The 20605-nt window shown below is 53.4% G+C and overlaps 1 protein-coding gene across 2 annotated transcripts in view; it reads left to right on the top strand.

Annotated features, from left to right (window-relative positions):
- The first annotated feature begins 21 nt into the window (after nucleotides 1-21).
- The window catches only part of MYO1C (myosin IC), a 41353-nt gene continuing 20769 nt past the window's right edge, over nucleotides 22-20605 (top strand). Inside the window, exon 1 of one of the 2 annotated variants that reach the window (XM_033171468.1) lies at nucleotides 22-94. In XM_033171468.1, coding sequence (XP_033027359.1) covers nucleotides 47-94 — 48 coding nt within the window. In that variant the 5' untranslated portion in view covers nucleotides 22-46. Of the gene's footprint in view, nucleotides 95-20469; nucleotides 20547-20605 lie in introns of those variants that run through there. The other variant, XM_033171469.1, reaches the window with a different exon arrangement.

The raw sequence follows: 20605 nt of genomic DNA, 5'->3' as shown, positions 1-20605 counted from the left end.
CCGCCGGCTGCAGAGAGTTGAAGACCAGAGACCGAGCCCTGGGAGGATGGAGCTGCGGACCAAGTTTATCCCCACCGGAGAAATGATCTGCCAGGTTGGTCAGGAATCAGGATTGAGGGGCTAAGCCTGTAAGCATGACTCTTCTTGTGCTGCCTAAACCTGCTTTCCTTTTCTTGTTCTGGTAACTTGGCACAGGCAGACACGAAGAAGGAGGCACGATTCAGGAAGGATTCTATCAGTGTGAGGGAACTGCTGCATTTATGGAAAGGGACATTCTAGCATGGCTTGTGAAGAGAATGAGGACAATACCCAATGACAGCATCGAGCTTTGAGAAAACTGGCCCTTGCAAGGCCAGAGGAAGGAGGAGACAACGGTGTCCATATTCCAGACCACTGGACTGATGCTATAGCAAGTTAAAAGCACTGAACACAGTGAAATCTGTCAAGGTAGTCAAGTGTCGGGGCAGGGGCATAAGGGGAAAGGCTCCAAGAGCTGTGTGGAATTAGCTGGGCTTCAGGCCGTCTCTATGTTGGTGAATGATTGGATCTGGAATACCATACATGTGAAGAGGAGGCATTTGCTGGTTTGGGCTTTACACATCTCTCCCAATATCTGCTCTGTTGCTTTAAATTAAGGTTGCCTGCAGGTTTCCCTTTGTGCAAGTGACATAGGTAGGATTCCAAACTCGAAAGAGGTCACAAAGGTTGGAGCAGACGCTGCTGGCTTTATTGGGACCTCTGAAAGCTAGCAGCCTGCGTTGCCAAAGGATGTTGGCTCTTAGCTGAATACAGTCCAGATGAATGATTATTGTTCTGCCTGCAGTTGATCTTCTCGTGTCTATTGTGGTAGACCATGGGCTTGGCTGTGGGGCACTAGTGGCTATACCCGATGTGGGAGCCACAGGGGAAAGTCTTCCTTGCCTTGTGCTCTCTGGCTACAAGATTTGGCTCTCAAGTTACCCTGGGACTCTTTCCCCACTCTCCGGGATGATCCTAGTAGGGCCAGGCTCTGTCGTCATGGCAGGATTTCTCTCTCTCCCCGTCTCCTCTTTGTCTCTGCTGTGGTTGTTTATCTCTGCCCTCTCAGGCAGCTTCTGTGCCCATGTGGTATCAGCCAATGCGCCAATGTGAAATGACAATGGTTGTGGGGAAGAGGACTCAAGAGGGCGGGTAACATTCTGGGCTGCCACAGCCTGCTGATGGAGCATATGGTGACAGCCGCAGGGTTGGCTTGCCAGTAATGTAGTCTAATGGCAGCAGTTCCACCCATGAAGAGGGCGGAGGCTGCTGCTGCTGCTGGCAGGACACTTGTGGCAACATTGGAAGGCTTAATCTGGGAGTAGCTGGGAGAATGCCATCAGACTCCCCACTCCCATGTGCTGGAGCCTGTGCATTCTCTTTTGAGCTCCTGGTTCTCCCTTCCTGCTCCCTTCTCCGAGTCTCTTGCATTCTCCTCTAGCACCGGGCCATCTTCTATTCTGCCTCCCCCCCCCCCCCGCCCTGGCTGCCTTTATGGATTGGTTAAGTACAAGATTAACTGGGGTAAATGTTTTCTACATGCTTACTTCCTCAGCATTCCCCATCTGTAAAGTAGGCACGTTCCCTAGAATGCCTCCTATCTCCCCTTTAGCTGATATGCTGCACTAATATGCTGCACTGCACTGCTGTTTGTTACATACATGTGATCTTGTGTGTGATGTGACTTGATGTGACGGGGTTCAGAGTAATGGAGTCTACATGCACTCTTAGTTCTTGCTTCATGTAGGTCAGTGGTGTCCAAACTTTTTTCAAAAAGGGCAAATTTGATGAAGTGAAGGGCCATGGGGGTTGACCAAAGTTGCTGGCCTATTTTTAGGACTGAAGTTGTTGAGGTTTTTTTTTAGGATTTGACCCCAGGAAATAAACTGCCACAGGGGCCAAATTAAACTGACCGGCGGACCGGATTAGGCCCCTGAAACAGACTTTGGACATGCCTGATGTAGCTGACATATTGTTTTTTGGGGGGGCTGGAATTCTCTGCAAGGGTTCGAAGCAGCACGGCTTTTTTTGAGTCCATTAGGTCCTTCAAAAAATAACAGAAATGTGCAACTGTTGGTGACTTCAGGGGGGGGGGTTGAAATCCTTACTAGGCCAGCAACACAGAATTTACCTCTTAGCTGAAGTGCTGTGGGCAGCTCTGACATGGACCCGCAGACAGTCTTCTACTATTCTGAATATGACACTCGAGATTCTTGGGGAATAAGAGCTGTGTAGTTTGAAGAGCCTGCCATTGTGAGCATAAATGCACTTAGAACTTTTAAATGTCCTGTCTCCAGATGCTTCAAAATAAGAAAGTATTTTATTATTAAAATAACCCTCTACTACTCTATTAGCTGCATCTGAAAACAGGCAAGACTCAATCCTACCAGAAGCCAATCCTACCAGCTACCCTTACGTTGGAAGCTGTCTTATCCTAAGCTGGACTGTTAGTCCTTCCAGTGCAGTATTGTCCGTGCCCTCACTATATCCCCCATCATTGTTAGAAATCTGCAGAGCTTCAGGCAAAGTGAGCAAATAGGCGTTACAGGGTATACTCCCTTACAGGCTAAAGCTGCATCTGCCCCAGCACTGGGCACCTTAACTGGCAGCAATTCTCCAGACAGGTGTCTCTTACAGTTCTGTTACCTGAGACCTTTCATTGGAGAAGCCCAAGCCTTAACCCACAACCTTTTACAAACAAACTGCGGACTTGCCAACCGCCGGAGCCTGACACTTTGTAAACTGGTCAGATTTGCAAGCAGGGCTGGCTGGGCTCAGATGAACCACAAGGCAAAGGCAAAGACTGCTGGTGGCGGGCAACTGCAAAGGGCAATTTTTGCAAGGGAGTTCCCCCTTCCAGTGTATGTGCAGTGCGACCCGCAGCATATGGATAAATCCCACCGAAGGTCTCCTTGGGGCTTCTGCATGGCAGCGCCCTCATCCATTTCCTAGGTCGGAGTTTGCTCTCCTTGCAGTAGTGGGCACCCGGGAAGGGCAGTTCTCTCCTGCTTTCTTCATGTGAGCAGAGCAGGTCCCGAGCTCTCTTCCTCCTCCAAGAACTGACAAATGTTTTTGTTGTTGTTGTTGTTCAGTCGTGTCCGACTCTTCGTGACCCCCTGGACCAGAGCACGCCAGGCACGCCTATCCTCCACTGCCTCCTGCAGTTTGGCCAAACTCATGTTAGTAGCTTCGAGAACACTGTCCAACCATCTCATCCTCGGTCGTCCCCTTCTCCTTGTGCCCTCCATCTTTCCCAACATCAGGGTCTTTTCTAGGGAGTCTTCTCTTCTCGTGAGGTGGCCAAAGTACTGGAGCCTCAACTTCAGGATCTGTCCTTCTAGTGAGCACTCAGGGCTGATTTATTTGAGAATGGATAGGTTTGATCTTCTTGCAGTCCATGGGACTCTCAAGAGTCTCCTCCAGCACCATAATTCAAAAGCATCAATTCTTCGGTGATCAGCCTTCTTGGTGGTCCTGCTCTCACTTCCATACATCACTACTGGGAAAACCATAGCTTTAACTATGTGATCCATGAAGGGGGACAAATGTTAGAACCTGTATTTAGAAGCCACCGCCAGCATTCAAGGCCTGCCTCAAGTCTCAAGTCACAGGGAGAGAGCGGGCGGCCTTTCCCCACGGAGGCCCTCCGGTTAAGAGGAGGGCGAGGCGGACCGGGGCGCACGGCTGACGAGGAGGCCTTCGCCCGGGTCCCTCTCACTGCGCCCGCAGGGGGCCGCCTCGGACCCGCTCAGGCCTCGCTCCGCCGAGCCCAGCGCTGCCCACTCGCACGGGCAGCAGCGGCGGCTCTGCAGGGCAGGGCGGGTGTCAGGCGCGCGCGCCGCCGAGAGGCCCTCCAGCTTTCGGGGGGCGAGGCTGGGCCACCCCGGATGGTCCCCCGCCCCCAGGGCCCCTCGAGCGCGACCGAGGCCGGGAGGCGCCTCACACAGCGGGGCGGCGGAGGAAGTTCCCTCAGGGACACGGAGGAGATGCACTGACTGAGGGCGCTTCTTCTCGCCTTTCCCGCGCAAACGGGCCGCCCTCGGGGGCGGGGGAGGAGAGAGGGTCGCGCAGGCGCGGGGGGGCGTGGCCAGGCCGCTCTCCTACCCCCGCCCCCCCCACGTGAGGGCCCGAGCCAGGCCGGCCCGCGAGCCCCGCCGCGCAGGCGCATTCCGCCCTTGCCACGGCTCCGCCCGGACCGTGACGGGAGCCCCAATTGCCGCCGCCGCCGCCTCGGATCCGATCGAGCGGCTGGAGCGACCGTCGCCGACGGAGGGGAGCGGAGCGGGAGGGCCAGGAGGCGGCAGCAGCTCACTCACTCAGCTCCCTGCAAGGTAGGCCAGGAGGGAGGGAGGGAGCGGCGAGGCGAGGCGGAGGACGGACCTCTGAGCATGGGCAGAGCGCCTCTCCCGCCGCCGGCTGGGCTGGGTCTCCCCATGGGGGCGAAGGCAGCGTGGCGGAGCTGCGGGACCCTCTGGCGCGCGGCGACCCCCGGAAGGGCTGAGGGGGCGGGGCTCCCCGCGCAGCCCCGCCTTCTCCGACCCTGAGGAGCTAGGTTTCCACGTGCAGAGGAGGAGCCCCGTGTCCCTTGTGAATGCGGCGCCCCCTCCCAGGTGGGCTCCCCGCGGCGAGGGCTGGGCAGGTGTCCCGGGGGTGGGCTCGCTTTCTCCCGAGGAGGCCCCGCTCGGGCTCGGGCTCTGCTGCCAGCAACTTCGCTTCGGAGCCGGAGTTCGCTGCTCCGGAGCCGGCTGCCCGGGGTCGGGCGGGGCGGGTCTGCGAGGGCGGAAGGGCACCTGGGCTGCCCGCGGCGAAGCGTGGCTCTTGCTGCTTAGCCTAATCCGTCTGCTGCCAGCCAGCCAGCCGCTTCCTCGCCAGAGGCTGCTCTCCCGGAGGGAAGGCGGAGAAACTGAGGCACGCACAGGGGGGTGGGGGCCCTGGAGAAGCATGCCCCGACCACGGCTTACCCACTTGCTGCCATCCGCTCCAACCCTCCCACCCCCCCACCCCACCCCCCTTATGCCAGGCAGCAGCTATACCTGAACAAGCCTCACTCAGAGCTCAGGTGTGAAGCCCACCTCTGGCTGTGTTAAAAGGCAAGGCCAAGGCCACCTGGCACATTCAGCCTCAACTGGACTTTCTCCTGGGTAGCCACTCAGACTGCCTTCTGGATCAGGCCCATGGCCCATCTGGTCCAGCACCTTCTTCCAACCAGATGCCTGTTGGAAATGGGCAAGTGGCACTCTGATCCCAATATGTAGCATATTATGCTCCCATGTTTAACTTTCCTCTGGGCAAGTCACTTTAATAATATTTCTTTAAAAAAAACAACCTGGTTATAAGTGATTCCAAAGTAACATGCTTTTCAAAAGCCAAGCCATGGACTTTTGAAAACTTTGACACCTCTGTGGTAGTTTTTGTTATGTGAATGGAGCCAAGGACCCTCTGGGTGGGTTACATGGATCCCCTGGGGTCCACGAACCACCAACTGGGAACCACTCATATATAGTATAAGTACGTATAAGCAGTATATAACAGTGTATGGGAACATCAAATCTCAGATGCAGGCCAGGAGGATTCCTATACAGTACTGTGTTATGTTTTTGCGTTTATTTTGGGACTCACTCAACTCCAGGCGAGGTCCCATAATGGGCAGACCAGGCTTGCAGTCGCGTTGTTGAGGGAATGGAGTTTACCTGCTCCTGTGTCTGTGCGTGGCTTTCCATCGGAAGTGCCTGGGGAGAGTTGGGGTCGCTGTTCAGTGCGGTGGGAGTGAGGGCGAGGGGGTCTGCCAGAAGGGATGAAACCTCTGGTGACCCTGGGAAGGGAAATGAGTGGGACTCTCTGCCGCCTTTGTATGGGTGTCTTGCAACTTGTGTCTCTGTCGAGGTTAAAACAAAATAAAAAATATAAAAAATTCCTTCCAGTAGCACCTTAGAGACCAACTAAGTTTGTTCTTGGTATGAGCTTTCGTGTGCATGCACACGAAAGCTCATACCAAGAACAAACTTAGTTGGTCTCTAAGGTGCTACTGGAAGGAATTTTTATTTTGTTTTGACTATGGCAGACCAACACATCTACCTACTTGTATCTGTCAAGGTTGTTAGCAGGGCGACCCGTTGGAGTGAATTTGGCATTAATTAAAAGTGACCTGAGGTCAGCAAATCCACAGCTGCAAGGGCAGGCTGGATGCTTGCTTAGTGGACGTCCTGGGAGAGGGGAAGGTATTCTTGCTCTGCTCAGGGTTTAGGCGTGTATATTTTCATTTTCCATTTTGCATTACAGCGCTTGGTGATTGCAGGGAAACCCCGTGGCCTTAGTTAGGAGGAGTCACACAGACACTCTCTCCCCCCTTTCCCCAGGGTTTTGATCTGGCTGACAGAAGTAGCTGCTGGGTCAGGGAAGCTGGACTCTGAGCGGAAAGTCAAGAACTGCCCCAAAGGGGATTTTTTTTTTTTTTTTGTTCTCAGGGTGGGCTACCTAATCTTTCTGGGCTGAGCTGCTGGGCTCTTATTTCCTGTTGCTTATGAGTGTTATGGAAGCTCTTAGTCACAATCAGCATTGCCAAGAGTGGCTTGATGCAACGAGAAAAGGAAGCATAGCAGGTGACCTCTGCAGAGGTTGCTGGAAGATCTCCTGGCTCCCAGTTGCAGCGCAGTGGAACGGAGGGTCGGGGGTCTCAGCCAAGGAGCTGTGATAAGGGCATGGCAATCTGTGTCTGCGTGAGAAGCTCTTGGACATGGGTTCTCTCCACCTCCCCCCTGTCCATTTGTGCCTTGGATATCTGCAGATCCCCTTAGAAATTGGGTGGCATGGAGAGCAGTATTGGTTCATATCGCAGCTTTTGAATTCACTGCACTTAAAAAAAACCACCCCTTATCTTTCATTTGTGAGTTGGACTGGGAAAAACCCCCGCATGTGAGGTGGCCAGAACATTGGAGAAGAGAAGGTTAAGGGGTGATATGATAGCCATGTTCAAATATATCAAAGGATGTCATATAGAGGAGGGAGAAAGGTTGTTTTCTGCTGCTCCAGAGAAGCGGACACGGGGCAATGGATTCAAACTACAAGAAAGAAGATTCCACCTAAACATTAGGAAGAACTTCCTGACAGTGAGAGCTGTTGGACAGTGGAGTTTGCTGCCAAGGAGTGTGGTGGAGTCTCCTTCTTTGGAGGTCTTTGAGCGGAGGCTTGGCAGCCATCTGTCAGGAATGCTTTGATGGTGTTTCCTGCTTGGCAGGGGGTTGGACTGGATGGCCCTTGGGGTCTCTTCCAACTCTACGATTCTATGATTCTATGATTTGCAAATTGGATACTGGTGGCAGCTTGCAGGTCTGAAGCCTCTGCCAGCCTGATGGCAGAGCTGCTACCTAAACTACCATGGCTGGCTTCTCTGGATGTGGTGGCGGGGAGCAGAGTGATGGAACTCTTTTCTCAGCCCTGTCCGGAAGTGCTGGGAGAAGCGAGTTCTGCTTTCTGTGGTGCCTCTGAGGGATGGGCACCTGGGTGCAGCGCTGCTACTGCTGAGAGAGGAAGGCCGTGCCCACTTCCGTGGGGCTCGTGGATGATCCCAGGAGGACTTTGGAGCTGTGACTCTGCTAGTGAGACACAGCGGGAGGGACTGTGTCTCAGCTGCAGCCTGCTCTGCTGTGGTTCCAGGAGAGCAGGGTCCTGGCTGGATGTTTTGGGTGGGCTTCCTTCGCCAGCAATGGCTGATGTTGCTGGTGCCGTGCACTCACTCCTGAGCCCTTCTTTGTGCAGGAAAAATGCCTTTTGTTGGCCAGACTTGGTGTCCCCGAAATCATGCCTGCCGTGCACATTCTGAGCCTTTGTTTCCCTGGCTGGCCAGCTTGGTTTAATAACATAAGAGCGAGCTTACAATGCCTCTAACTCGCTTAGCTGCAGCCTGGCTAATTTCCTGGCTTCTGTCGTTTAAACAGGCAGCGCTGGCTGCCAATGTGGCCAGTTGAGCAGCTTCTGGGTGGAAGCCCTTATCCTGTTGACAGGTAAAGGGCTTCTTCCATGGGGCCTCCCAGCATCCTGGAGCCAGCCCCTCCCCTTGCCTCCCTAGAGAGCCTGGCAGGAGTCCTGCCCGGTGGCTTTTCCAAGGGAGTGGATTATTGGTTTTAGATTGAACTGCCTTTTATATCCTGGGCTGTGTGCAGCCTTTGCTCCCACACCACCTGCTGCTGCATCTCAGGTCCTTCTCGGCTTCTTGGTGGCATTTGGCTGGGGCTGGGCAGATGCCTTTCTCCTGCCCCCCTGCCATTTTGAAGGTGGGGGGATGACCTCTTTTGGAGCCCTTTGGGTCAATTGATTTTCTTCACTTGCCTGAGTCTCACCCAATGAAGAACCACAGAGAGGTCCCTGAGAGACGATGCTGAACGAAGTGTTAGCACTTCATGCAAGAGGGAAGGTGACATTCTAATCCATGGCATCTGGTGCATGTTCAGATGCAGTTCTGCAGGTCTCTCTCTGCCCTCCCAGCCTCCCTTCCTCCCCAGGTTGAGCAGATGCAGCTTAACATTTATTTGCATCCTTGTCTGGTGCTTGTCACAACAGAGCAAAAATCTCCCACAAGGAGGGGCAGCCCGCTGGCTGGTTGTGCACACAGCTTGTGGAGCACTCCCTTCCTTGAATTCAGGTGCTTTTTAATTCACCCTGTTCTTCCTCCAATAAGCGTGAGTGCGAGCAGGCAGAGGCTTATCCTGTTCTCACAACAATCCTGTGGAGTAGATTAGACTGAGAGGAGAGGAGCCTGGTTCATGCTCACTCCAGGATGTCTGCGTGGGGCTTCAATTGCAGAGCGCTTCAGCCTTCAGGTCCATCTCTCTCTATGCAGGATGTGCAAGGCAGAGTCCTGTCTCCTACTTTTCTTTCCCACCGATTCCCCCCCCCCCCGCAACTGAGCAAGTGGGAAGTAAAATGGGAAATGCAATTCTTTGTAAGCAAGTGGAAGGTGATGCATGTTGGGGCCAAGAAATGAATAAATCTAAATTTCACACCTGCACTTACGGCATCTGAACTGGCAGCGACTGACCAGCAATGAAACCTTGGGACATAGCAAATAGCTCTATGAAGATGTCGACCCAGCGCGCAGCAGCCGTGAACAAGGCAAATGCCATGCCTGGGACATTGCGAAACTCCCACTTTCACAGTACCATTATACAAAACATTTGGAATATGGTGTACAGTTCTGGTTGCCCTGCCTTAAAAAAGGGTATTTTCAAGCTGGAAAGGGTTCAGAAGAAGGCAGCCAATTTGCTGGAGAATGGTGGGGTTTATTATGGAGAACTTTTATTATGTCCTGGAAACGAGGGTCCCCCTCCCAAAGGTATCTGCCAACTTGTGGATAGTGCGACAAGTGTGTTGTTTTTTGCCTTCTGTCACAAAGCAATATGCTCCTGCGGTAAGGGAAGTGCTACCCTCGCATTGGGGTCTCCAAAACTAAAGGCCCGGGGGATGTTTTGTTGTGAAATGCCTTGGCTCAAACTGTGCTGTGCAGGACTGAAGGTAATGACAATGAATAGTGATTTTAAAAAGAGAGGGGGGCACCAAAATGAACAGGGTGTGTGTGGAGAGACTCCTCTATCAGGGCAGGTTACAACTTTTTGGGGCCTTTTTGGTTTAGGTAAGTGAGTGAGGCAGGACATGATGGGGGGGGGCGTTGTGCATATTGGCAAAAGAGGTTTTTCTCGCTAGGACTTGTGGACATCCAGTGAATTGGGGAAAACAAAAGAAAGTCCTTCGCAAGCCACATGCTTAACCTGTGGAACTCGCTGCTGCAGGAGGCAGGGGTAGCCCCCAATGTGGGTGGTTTTAAAAGAGGCTTGGACAGATGCATGGAGGAGGAGGCTATCGGCGTCTGCTAGCCAGGAGGGCTGTGTTTTTCTCCACGGTCCGAGGCAGTGATGCTTCTGAATGCCAGTTGCTAAAAATTGCAGGAGGGGAGAGGGTTTTGTGCTTGGATCCTGCTGGTGGGCTTCCCACAATGGGCATCTGGTTGGCCCCCTATGGGAGCAGTTTGTTGGACTAGATGGGCTGTTGGCCTGACCCAGAAGACTCTTCTTCTGTTCTTATCCTTTGGTGCCTTTGAGAAGTAAAACAAGACATTGTTTATAGGTGGAACTCGAAAAATTAGAATATCGTGGAAAAGTCCATTTATGTAAGCAATTGTTTTCATTAGCTACTGGAGTTTAATATATGAGATAGACTCATGACATGCAAAGCGAGATATGCCAAGCCTTTGGTTGCTATAATTGTGATGATTATGGCGTGCAGCTGATGAAAACCCCCAAGTTGAAATTGTTAATTTGGGGTTCTCATCAGCCGTACGCCATAATCATCACAATTATAACAAATAAAGGCTTGACATATCTCGCTTTGCATGTCATGAGTCTTATCTCATTTATTAGTTTCACCTTTTAAGTTGAATTACTGAACGAAATGAACCTTTCCACGATATTCTAATTTTTTGAGTTTCACCTGTACTTCAAGCGATAATCACGAATACTGTATGCTGCAATCTGAAGGTGCCTGAATGTGTCTTCTTGCCAGTTGGCAAATGGGGTGGGGGAAGCTCCCTCATGTGAGCCATCGCCATCATTATGCTCAGGATAGTTGCTGGGACCCCTGTGTGCGCTCTGTGGAGAGCAACCCTCCAGCTGGCTTGAGTGGCTCCTTAGGAAGTCGCCTGTCCCCGGCTGGCCTTGCTTGTGGGATGAGAATGCGGCATGTCGGAGAGAGAAGGACCATCTGCCCTCTGGGGTGGGGCTTGGACCCACATCTGTGGGTTGCTTGCTGGGAGTGGCAGCTGAAGGGGGCATGGGAAATTCCAGGGTGGGGGGCCGAAGTCCTCTGGAACAAGAGCACTTGAGACACTTTTATATTTGGCAAGGGAGATTCTTCTGCCGAGAGAGAAAGGCAGCTAAGAATAGAAATCATTTACATACTGGACATAAAACATCCCAGGCTCTTCCACATCCCAGCCTTTTCCAGGCCTGCAACTCAGCGCAGCCCTGGGAATTGGGTCCCACTTACTGCCCCAGAGCTTGAATTGTGGGGATTCTGGGCTTGGGACCTGTGAGGCTGGCGGGTTCCTGTGCTCTTCCTTGGACAAAGGAGGTTTGCAGACCCACTTCCCCCACCCAGGCCCTTCTCCCTGCATGTGGGGATGGCAGGAAGAACCAGCAGCTGCGTCTTGTTCCAGGAGCACCAAAGCCTGCCTCCCTGACATTTTGTCCCTCTCTCCTCTCATTGCCAGCATTGTTGAGGAGGGCCCTGCGCTCTTTCTTTCTTTCTTCCTTTCTTCCCTCCCTCGCTCCTCTCCTCTGCCTCCCTCTCCCCTACTTGGGTCCCGTGCAAGAGAGGAATTTCAGCAAGATTCTCCGCTGGCATTGCCACTCCTCCCCACTGTGGAAAGTAGGACTAAAGTCAGGCAGGCCTCTCTCCCTCTTTCCCACCCTCGCCAGATCTCGACACAAGCTGCATTCCATTCATTCCATGGGCTTGACTTGTGTGGAGGGGGGGCTTGCCATGACAGGCTGGAAGCAGAGCTGCCATCTCAGTCTGCAGCCCAGGCAGGGCCTGCCCCCCCGGCCCGTCTTGCCCCATAACGCTTCCTGGGGAAGGCGGGGCAGGGGTGCCCCACTCCCCAGCGCCTCTGTAAGGACAGCAGCAAAGGTGCTGGTGGCTGTGGCAATTGTGGGTCCAGCGTCTGGGGTCAGAAGTGTCCACAGCTCCCTGAGCCTTTCACGTGTGTGTATATTGTGGGTGTAAAGCAAATCTGTAGGGTCGGGGTGCAGTGTTAGAAACTCAGGTAGATAAGAGGATCGCCAAATGGCACCTTAAATCTAGGATACGGTCAGTGCGAGAAACTGGGATAGGAAAGCTAGGAGCCAAATGGGTTGTGGGCGTCAAGACAGAACGTCTAGTCTCCACTGGGGGGCGGGTGGGTCAGCAATATTGTCAATGCATGTTTAATTTGGTGTTGACAATATAAATATTGGTGCCATACTTCAGTTTTCAAAACACTCTACTCCAGATACATCCAACAGGTATCTGAAGAAGTTATCTGAAGAAGTGTGCATGCACACGAAAGCTCATACCAAGAACAAACTTAGTTGGTCTCTAAGGTGCCACTGGAAGGAATTTTTTATTTTATTTTGTTTTGACTATGGCAGACCAATACGGCTACCTACCTGTAATCCAACAGGTAGATCGTGATAGACCTGGTAGATCACTGGACGTCTGTGGTAGATCACTGGTAGAACACTGGATCCCCTCAAAGAAGCTCAACAACCTTGGCCCCCCCAAAAAGGTCAAAAATGTTGGCGTGAATCCCTAAAAAACGGGGCTTCCTCTTCCTTGAAAAAAAGTTCAACAACTTGACCGGAATCCAAAAGACAGGGCTTTCCACCCTAAAAAAAGCTCAACAACTTTGACCCTGAACCCCAAAAAGGGGGTAGATCGCTGCCAGTCTTTAACTCTGTGAGTAGATCACAGTCTCTTGGGAATTGGCCACCCCTGCTCTACTCTATTGTTAAACTCCTTAACATATTGTCTATTCTTAACATATGCTTCAAGGCTTCAAAGCACCTACATTTCAGGAATCCTGGAGCGTCAACCAGGAGCAAAAAAATGGCACCCAGACTTTTTGAGGTGCTTGCAAATAGAGAACCTTTAGGCACAAAATGCGCCTGGCGCTCTGCTAATTTCAAACCCTGGTTACGGTCGCCATAATGCATTGTCCAGTTGCCTTTCCCCCCAATGAAGTTTATTATAGCAACAAGACATGGCCACAGATTGGCAGGCTGGCTGGCATGCAGCAACGTCTTTTGATGCGGAAGCAGAAAGCTGCTGCACACCAGACAAGATGGTGGCAATGTCAGCCACCAAACCTGGCGCCAAGGCATCTTCACATGTTTGCAATTGGACCTGCACCAGACAGACACGAAACGCGCCTTGCGCCTGGGGAATTTTGAACACTGCCTGAGTGGTCCTCCGGATAACGTTTGACTCAGTGTTAGAAACTCAGATAAATACGCTTGGCGCCAAATGGCTCCTTAAACCAGGGTTACAGTCGCCAAACCTCAACGCCTAGTTGCCATTTGGGCACCAGACGCCTTGAAAGTCATATTTTTCAATGTGACTTTTTGGTTCCTGAAATTCATTCTGATTGTGCAGATAAAATATCACAGATAGAATCTTTTTTTTTTTTGAAGTATCTCTTTATTCTTTAAAATCATAACAAAACAACCATCATCAAACATTAACCAACATAATGCATACACTCATTACCTAATAGCATACATACATTACATTACATTCATACCTTCAACCATCATACATATACACATTTATTCCAAGAAGTTTGGAGAGAATGGAGGGTATTTAAAGAATATCTAATAGAGAGTGGTTTAACCGAAATCCTAAAAGCAGATCTAGATTGAACCTTAAGAAATCAATGGGAGAACATGAGAAGACTGTAAGAGTAAAGAAAGAGAATTACAACTGTATGTTATGCTATGTTAAAGAAATTAAGTACAAAAAATACAAAAAGGATAATTGGAAGTTTAGAGACTGCATGATATGAAGCATTGCAAGATAGGTAAGAATCACAGATAGAATCTTACAGGTTGTGTTGCTAGTGTGTGAAAACAGTCCAGATCCAAGGATCCCCGGGCACGCGCCTCCAGAGATGGTGAAGACGTCAGGTGTCATCCTGGTGCCCAGGCATCTTCACTTCATTGCAAGTGGCCAATAGCCAAGGGCAAAATGCGCCCAGCGCCTGGCAAATTTTGAATGCTGGTTGGACTACAGTTCCCATCATCTTTGGCCGTGATGTGAATTGGAGTCCAGCAACATCTGACATTTTCCCAGTAGTGATGTATGGAAGTGAGAGCTGGACCATAAAGAAGACTGATCGCCGAAGAATTGATGCTTTTGAATTATGGTGCTGGAGGACACTCTTGGGAGTCCCATGGACTGCAAAAAGATCAAACCTATCCATTCTGTGTTCTCGAAGTGACTGGCATGAGTTTGGCCAAGCTGCAGGAGGCAGTGAAGGATAGGCGTGCCTGCTGTGCCGATTTCCCATCCCTGATTTAGCAGGGGACGTGTGACAGTTGACTGACATAATTTTGGTTTCTGCATTTTGTGTAATGTGAGATAAGGCGACACACAAGCAGAATCGGAAGAGAACCTGGTTTTATTTGGCCAGACGGAGCTGGTTGGACTACAGTTCCCATCATCTTTGGCCGTGATGTGAATTGGAGTCCAGCAACATCTGACATTTTCCCAGTAGTGATGTATGGAAGTGAGAGCTGGACCATAAAGAAGACTGATCGCCGAAGAATTGATGCTTTTGAATTATGGTGCTGGAGGAGACTCTTGGGAGTCCCATGGACTGCAAAAAGATCAAACCTATCCATTCTCAAAGAAATCAGCCCTGAGTGCTCACTGGAAGGACAGATCCTGAAGCTGAGGCTCCCGTACTTGGGCCACCACATGAGAAGAGAAGACTCCCTGGAAAAGACCCTGATGTTGGGAAAGATGGAGGGCACAAGGAGAAGGGGACGACAGAGGACGAGATGGTTGGACAGTGTTCTCGAAGCTACTAACATGAGTTTGGCCAAACTGCGGGAGGCAGTGAAGGATAGGCGTGCCTGGCGTGCTCTGGTCCATGGGGTCACGAAGAGTCGGACACGACTGAACAACAACAACATCTGACAGTCTGCCGATTTCCCATCCCTGATTTAGCAGGGGACGTGTGATGGTTGACTGACATAATTTTGGTTTCTGCATTTTGTGTAATGTGAGATAAGGCGACACACAAGCAGAATCGGAAGAGAACCTGGTTTTATTTGGCCAGACAGAGCTGGCAGCAAGGCAACCGAACAGCTCAGCTTGGTTCTTCATCTGGGACTTACCGGTAAATTCAAGCAGACTCACAATCTGAAAGGAAGGGTGATGGAAAGAGGCTGGCATGGTTGAGCAGAACTGCAGCCACACCCCAGCTGCTGAGTGCAGGAAGCTGCCTTGGTCAGACCTTTGGCCCCTCTGGCTGGCCGCCTGGTGGCTCTCCGGGTTGCTAGCCGCCCTGCGCGGGACGCCATTGGGCCTGGACCTTTTGCACGGCAAGCAGACGCTTCTCGCTGAGCCACGTTGAGTAAGGAAAGCCCCTGCAGGACTTGGTGGTGTTTTCCCCCCGAGAAGGTTTCAGCATTTCAGAGTTCATGAGACGGCAGGGCAAACCTCACCTGCCCTTGTCTGGGTAGGGCACTGACTTGGCACTCTAGTCCCCAGAGACGTGTTTGTTCTGCTCCGTGTGCCTTGGCTGGGATCCTGCAATAAAGAATGAGTCACGAGTGTTTGGCCAGCAGCACCAATAAGTGGAGCCTTCCTGGGAAGAGGAATTTGGAGAGCTCTCGCAGCAGGCCTCACTTCATGGGCAGGTGCTGAGCAGTCACAGGTTGTGGGGAGAGAGAGAGACAGAGAGACAGACAGACAGACAGAGAAAGAGGAACTCCTCCAGACTTTAGTCTCCTTGGAGGAGAAGCAGCCGCAAGAGCCAGGGGCACCTGGGTGAGGCCATGCATGTTTCCAGCCTTTGCTTACCAGAAAAGGAGAAGGGGAGGAGGGCAGGGATCTGGGCTGTTTCAAGGTGCATTTTCCACACCCATCTGCTGGGAGAGGTTGGGGGCGTTTTATCCTTGGCTCCCCGGACTGTTCGTATGGGATAAACATTTCTGTAGCCTATTGTTTATTCACTTTATTACCTGCTCTTTAAGAGAGGATTAGACCCAACAGCCTTCAAGGAGGATTAGAGGAATACAAGGGGGTAAAGGCTATTGATGGCTGTGCTCTGAGTCCTACTGGCTGGAAACCTCGGCAGGGGAGGGCTCTTTGTGGGCTTCCCATTGGGGCATCCGCCCTGTTCCAGCAGGCTCTTGTGTTCTTCTTCTAAGGTCCCAGGGTGGGTTACAAGAATTTAAAACACAAGATTAAAAAACGGATTAAAACAAATTACAATCGCAAGAATAGGCCGGGTTCTAAAAATACGCATCTCGAGTGTTAAAGGCGAGGGTGAAGAGGAGCATCTTCAGCACATCTGCACCTCTGCAGGAAGGGAGCAAGGGGAGCTGGCCACCCAGCTCAGTATTACCCGCACTGACTGGTAGCCGAGACGCCATCACTAGTGCTTCAGGCAGGACTCTTCTCTCCCGGCCCTCCCTGGAGATGCCTCTGGGGGCAGAACCTGGTGCCTTCTGCGTGCAGGACTGGTCCTCTCCCCCTGGGCCACGTGGGTCCCTTCCCTAAAAGGGGCTGGCACAGAGAATGCCTTCTTCCAGCCCCCCACCCACCCACCCAACATCCAAGGGCAGTGCAGTTACCAAGAAGGCCCCCCTCCCCTGACCTTACTCCTCCCCAAGAGGGTCAGGAGGGCTAGAGGTGGCCTGTCAGATATTTAAGGCCTAAGTCTTTCACTGCTTCAAACGCCATGCAAACCCCTTGAATGGGGCCTGGGAATGCCCTGGCAATTGAGGCAATTTGAGGGGCGGCTTATCTTGGCCTCCTGGTCCCACCCCGCCCCCCTGGCTGCTCTTGGGGAAGGAGGTCCTTGGGTGCCACAGGAAGGGGAGTAGGAGCAGCTGCTGCATTTTGCCCCCTCCCTGCCTCCTTCACAGGCTTTCCCGTTCCCTTAATTCCCTGGAGCCTTGTGTGGGAATCGGCAGCAAATCAATAATTGGCCCTGGTCTGCCAGTGGCATCTCCCAGCTGCCTGCCTGCCTGCCTGCCTCTCCTCCTCCAGGAGTCCACAATGGCCCCTTGGAGCCCCTTGGAGGAGCAGGATCTGGACCTTGTTGTCGTTCCTTGCTGCAAGTAGCCAGAGAAGCAGCAGAGAAGCACGAGCCTTCCTGGGGCGCCCCTCCCTGGGCGTGAGGCTGGGGGTGGCACGACCATGCCGCCCCCCTCCTGCGTTGGGAGAGGCCTGTGTCTGGAGCTGAACAAACAAGCCATTAAGCGCCTCCTGGGGCTCGGCGTCAGGCATCAACAGGGCCGGCGGCGTGCTCAGCGCCTGGGCTCAGAGCTGGGACGTTGTGCCAACCTGCCAGGAGCCACGAGGGACGCCTGATCAGCGCTCTCTGTTCATTGTCAGGGCCCCCCCCAGGACGCGTTTGGGTGAGGGCTTTTCCCCTTCCAATTAATTAGTTCTCGCAGGCTGGCTATGAGCAGCAGCAGCAGCAGCAGCAGCAGCTGGGACTGCTCTTTTGTACAGGGTTGCAGGTACTGAGTCCCTGTCAGGGAAAAGGGTGACCTGTTATTGGGGGGGGCAACTGGTCCTCCTCCTCTGCCCCTGGGGCCCCAGGGAGGACTTCCCTGGCCCCAGTGCTCTGCGGGAGGGGCGTCCTCTTTCAGTTTTGCTGGGAGCAGGGGGGGAGAGGGGGGGCTGGCTCTGCCATTGTGGAAGAGGCCCAAGGGAAAGGTGTCAGGAAGCATCCTGGCTTTGCAGGGGGTCAGAGCAAGGTGCTTGTTGTTGTTCAGACATTCAGTCGTGTCCGACTCTTCGTGACCCCCTGGACCAGAGCACGCCAGGCACCCCTGTCCTCCACTGCCTCCCGCAGTTTGGTCAGACTCATGTTGGTAGCCTCGAGAACAGCATCCAACCACCTCATCCTCTGTCGTCCCCTTCTCCTTGTGCCCTCCATCTTCCCCAACATCAGGGTCTTTTCCAGGGAGTCTTCTCTTCTCATGAGGTGGCCAAAGTACTGGAGCCTCAGCTTCAGGATCTGTCCTTCCAGTGAGCACTCAGGGCTGATTTCTTTAAGGATGGATAAGTTTGATCTTTTTGCAGTCCATGGGACTCTCAAGACTCTCCTCCAGCACCAGAATTCGAAAGCTTAGCCCTAGACAAAAGCATTGCTGAGCGGGAGGAAAAGAGAGCCGCTACCTCCATGCCCTTGAATCTGTGCAAAGAGAAGAGGTTGCTGAAAAGTGGCTAGTTCCTCCCTCCTGGACAGATCCTGCCTCTCTCTCTGTGTGTGTGTTTGTGTTGCAGCAGCAAAGCTGCTCTGCTGCTCTCCTCACTTTCCCTCCCAAACTGCCAGGCACTCAGTGCAAATCTGCCCTTATACAGTCATTTCCTATTCTTAGAAGCTTTTTCCCTGGGATTGTGCTGGGGGAGTCATCCAGAGGAAATCCTGCTTCCTCCGTTAAAAAATGGAGGACTGCAAGTGGCACTTCTCTCACTTCCTATCTGGTGTCCCCAAGGGGACCCTGGATGGAAGGGGGCAGGCCCTGCCCGTCCTCCCCACCTTACGCCCTTTGCAGCAGCAGCCTCAGAGCAGCCAGGTAGCAGATTTGCTTTTTGACTTTGGGCAGAGGAGCAGAGCCTTCTCAGCCGTTGGGAGGCCCCGTCTGTAGGGCATTCATGCCCCACTGCTGTGGCTCAGGACCAGGGCTGGGATCAGCCCAATGCATCAAGTGGGGCAGGGTGGGGACGCAGGAGGGGACCCCAAAGTCTTTCCGCTCTCCTGAGCCTCTTGCTGGGAGGCGGCATTTCCAGCGGTGGAGGATTCCAGCAACCGCAGACTCTGGACACTGAACTTTCCCAGTGAAAACATATTTTCTCCTTAAAAGGAAAATGACGGTCTGGCTGCTGGGTGGGAGGAGGAGAGGCTTTGGCTGAGCAGAATCCAGCTCTTTCTCCTCAGTGCCACATCTGGCAGGACAGGGAGAAGCTCCGCGGGCGACTGGGCTGAGCTGGGGGGTCTGCGTGGCTGCCGCGCTCTGGGTGCTGGGGGTGGCGAGGGGGATCAAGGCACAACAACAAACAACAAAGCAGGGTCCTGTGGCAAGGGGCACCAATGTGACCTTTTGTCCTGCATGGGCTCTGGACCCCACCACCCGCCTGTCTCCTGGTCTTCCCCACCCTGAGGGCCCTTTGGCACCAGATGCTGTGCACCGCTGTTGTATTTGGAAACAGGGCTGACTTTGATCCAGATGTGTATGCCTACTCACAGGCCACAGGGAACTGGGCAGCTGAGAGCCAGCAGACCCCTTTGACTGGCCTGTTAGGGGCGCTTCTCCTTCCAAAGCTCCCTGTGGAGAGACACTCTGCCTCCACTCGCTGCCTGTACCTGCGAGCGAGGCCCAGGGTGACTGAGGGGCTCTTGCTCACCCTCCTGGGGGCTGCCTGGCTGCCTGTCCCACCCCACCTAAGGGTGCCACCCTTCCCTTCCCTTGTAGCCTCCATTTCTCAAGCAGCTGTGGGGTTAGGATACAAAGGGCTCATCCTGGCAAAGTGCGGGGATGATGACGACACCAGTTGATCTCTCAGGTGTGAGCGTGGCAATCCTGAGTCAGGACAGACAGACAGGCGAGGATCCCAAGGCCCTTCTGCCCCTTCCGAATCCTGCCCTTTGTGGCCTGCAACATGAGATGCTTGGCTGGTGGCGCAGCTGGCGGAGCCCAGCCCAGGGAGAGATTCCACCTGGTCCCTTCCAGGCCTGCTGGGAAACAGGTGCTTATCAACTGTGAGCAGAGCAAGTCTGGCCAGGAAGGCTGGGATCCGACCACTGCCAAGGGGAGCCATGCAGCTGTCCCCCCCCCCCCCCGGGCAAATAAGAGACTGCTGAAAAAGACCTTTGCTGCCCTTGCCCCCACCCACTGTTTCCCAGAGGTGTGGCCATGTGGAGATCCAGAGGGGGTTGGGCAATGGGACGGTGCTGCAGAAGAGCCAGGACAGGCCCCCATCTGGAAGCCCCCATGCAAATTCCTCTTGGCAAGGTGGGCCCCAGATCTCCCCCAGCCTCTCGTATTTTGTGTGTGTGATGCTCGCAGGGTGTTGTTGCCCAGGGGGCCAAGATGCAGGAATGTGTGTGTGGGACACTGGGGACGGCAAAGGGTCAATCGTTGCCTCACAGAAGTCTTCGAAATTCGCCAGGCACATTTTTGCTCCTTCTGCGGGTCAATTTGCGACGACGTGGAGATTTCTGGGTGCCCAGAATTCAAGGTGCCAATAGCCCCTAGCTTATATATTTGTGTTTCTCACGCTGCCCTGTGGATGTGGCTTCTCCCTCCTGGGCTACCTTGGCCGGGCATCTCCCCATTGCCGTCATCCTCTGGGAGCCAAGCTGGGCCCGCCATCCTCCCTACCTCCCCCCCCCCTCTTTGTGGCTTTTTATGAGGAGTGCTGGGCTCGGGCCCAACTTTCCCAGCCACTTGGATTCCTTTTCTCTCCCTCTTGCCTGCTGAGAGAGAGGGAACTATTCATCCAAGGCGGCCGGCAGAGGCTTTTGCTGCAGCTTGTGATTTAGGGTGTGCCCACTCTGCTGCCCATTGCTCACCGTGGAGCCGGGAGGGGGGCTGCTGCTGCTGCTGCTGGCGATGGGGGAAGGCCTTCTGGAGGGCTCGGGGCGATGCCGAGAGGGGAGAGGCGGCGGAGAGTAGCGGCAACGTCCTTGGGATCCCTGCTCTGAGAAGCGAGGCCCGTGACTCTGGCGAGGGGCAGCCATGAAGTTCAGGGCTGTGGTAAGGCTCTTCTGCGGTGGGGAGAGGGAGGAAATTCCTCCGTGGGTCTCCTGGGGGTT

Source organism: Lacerta agilis, chromosome 15, assembly GCF_009819535.1.
Source record: "Lacerta agilis isolate rLacAgi1 chromosome 15, rLacAgi1.pri, whole genome shotgun sequence".
NCBI lineage: Eukaryota > Metazoa > Chordata > Lepidosauria > Squamata > Lacertidae > Lacerta > Lacerta agilis.
Note: the sequence above shows the minus strand (reverse complement) of the source record. Positions and strands in the feature narration are given on the sequence as shown.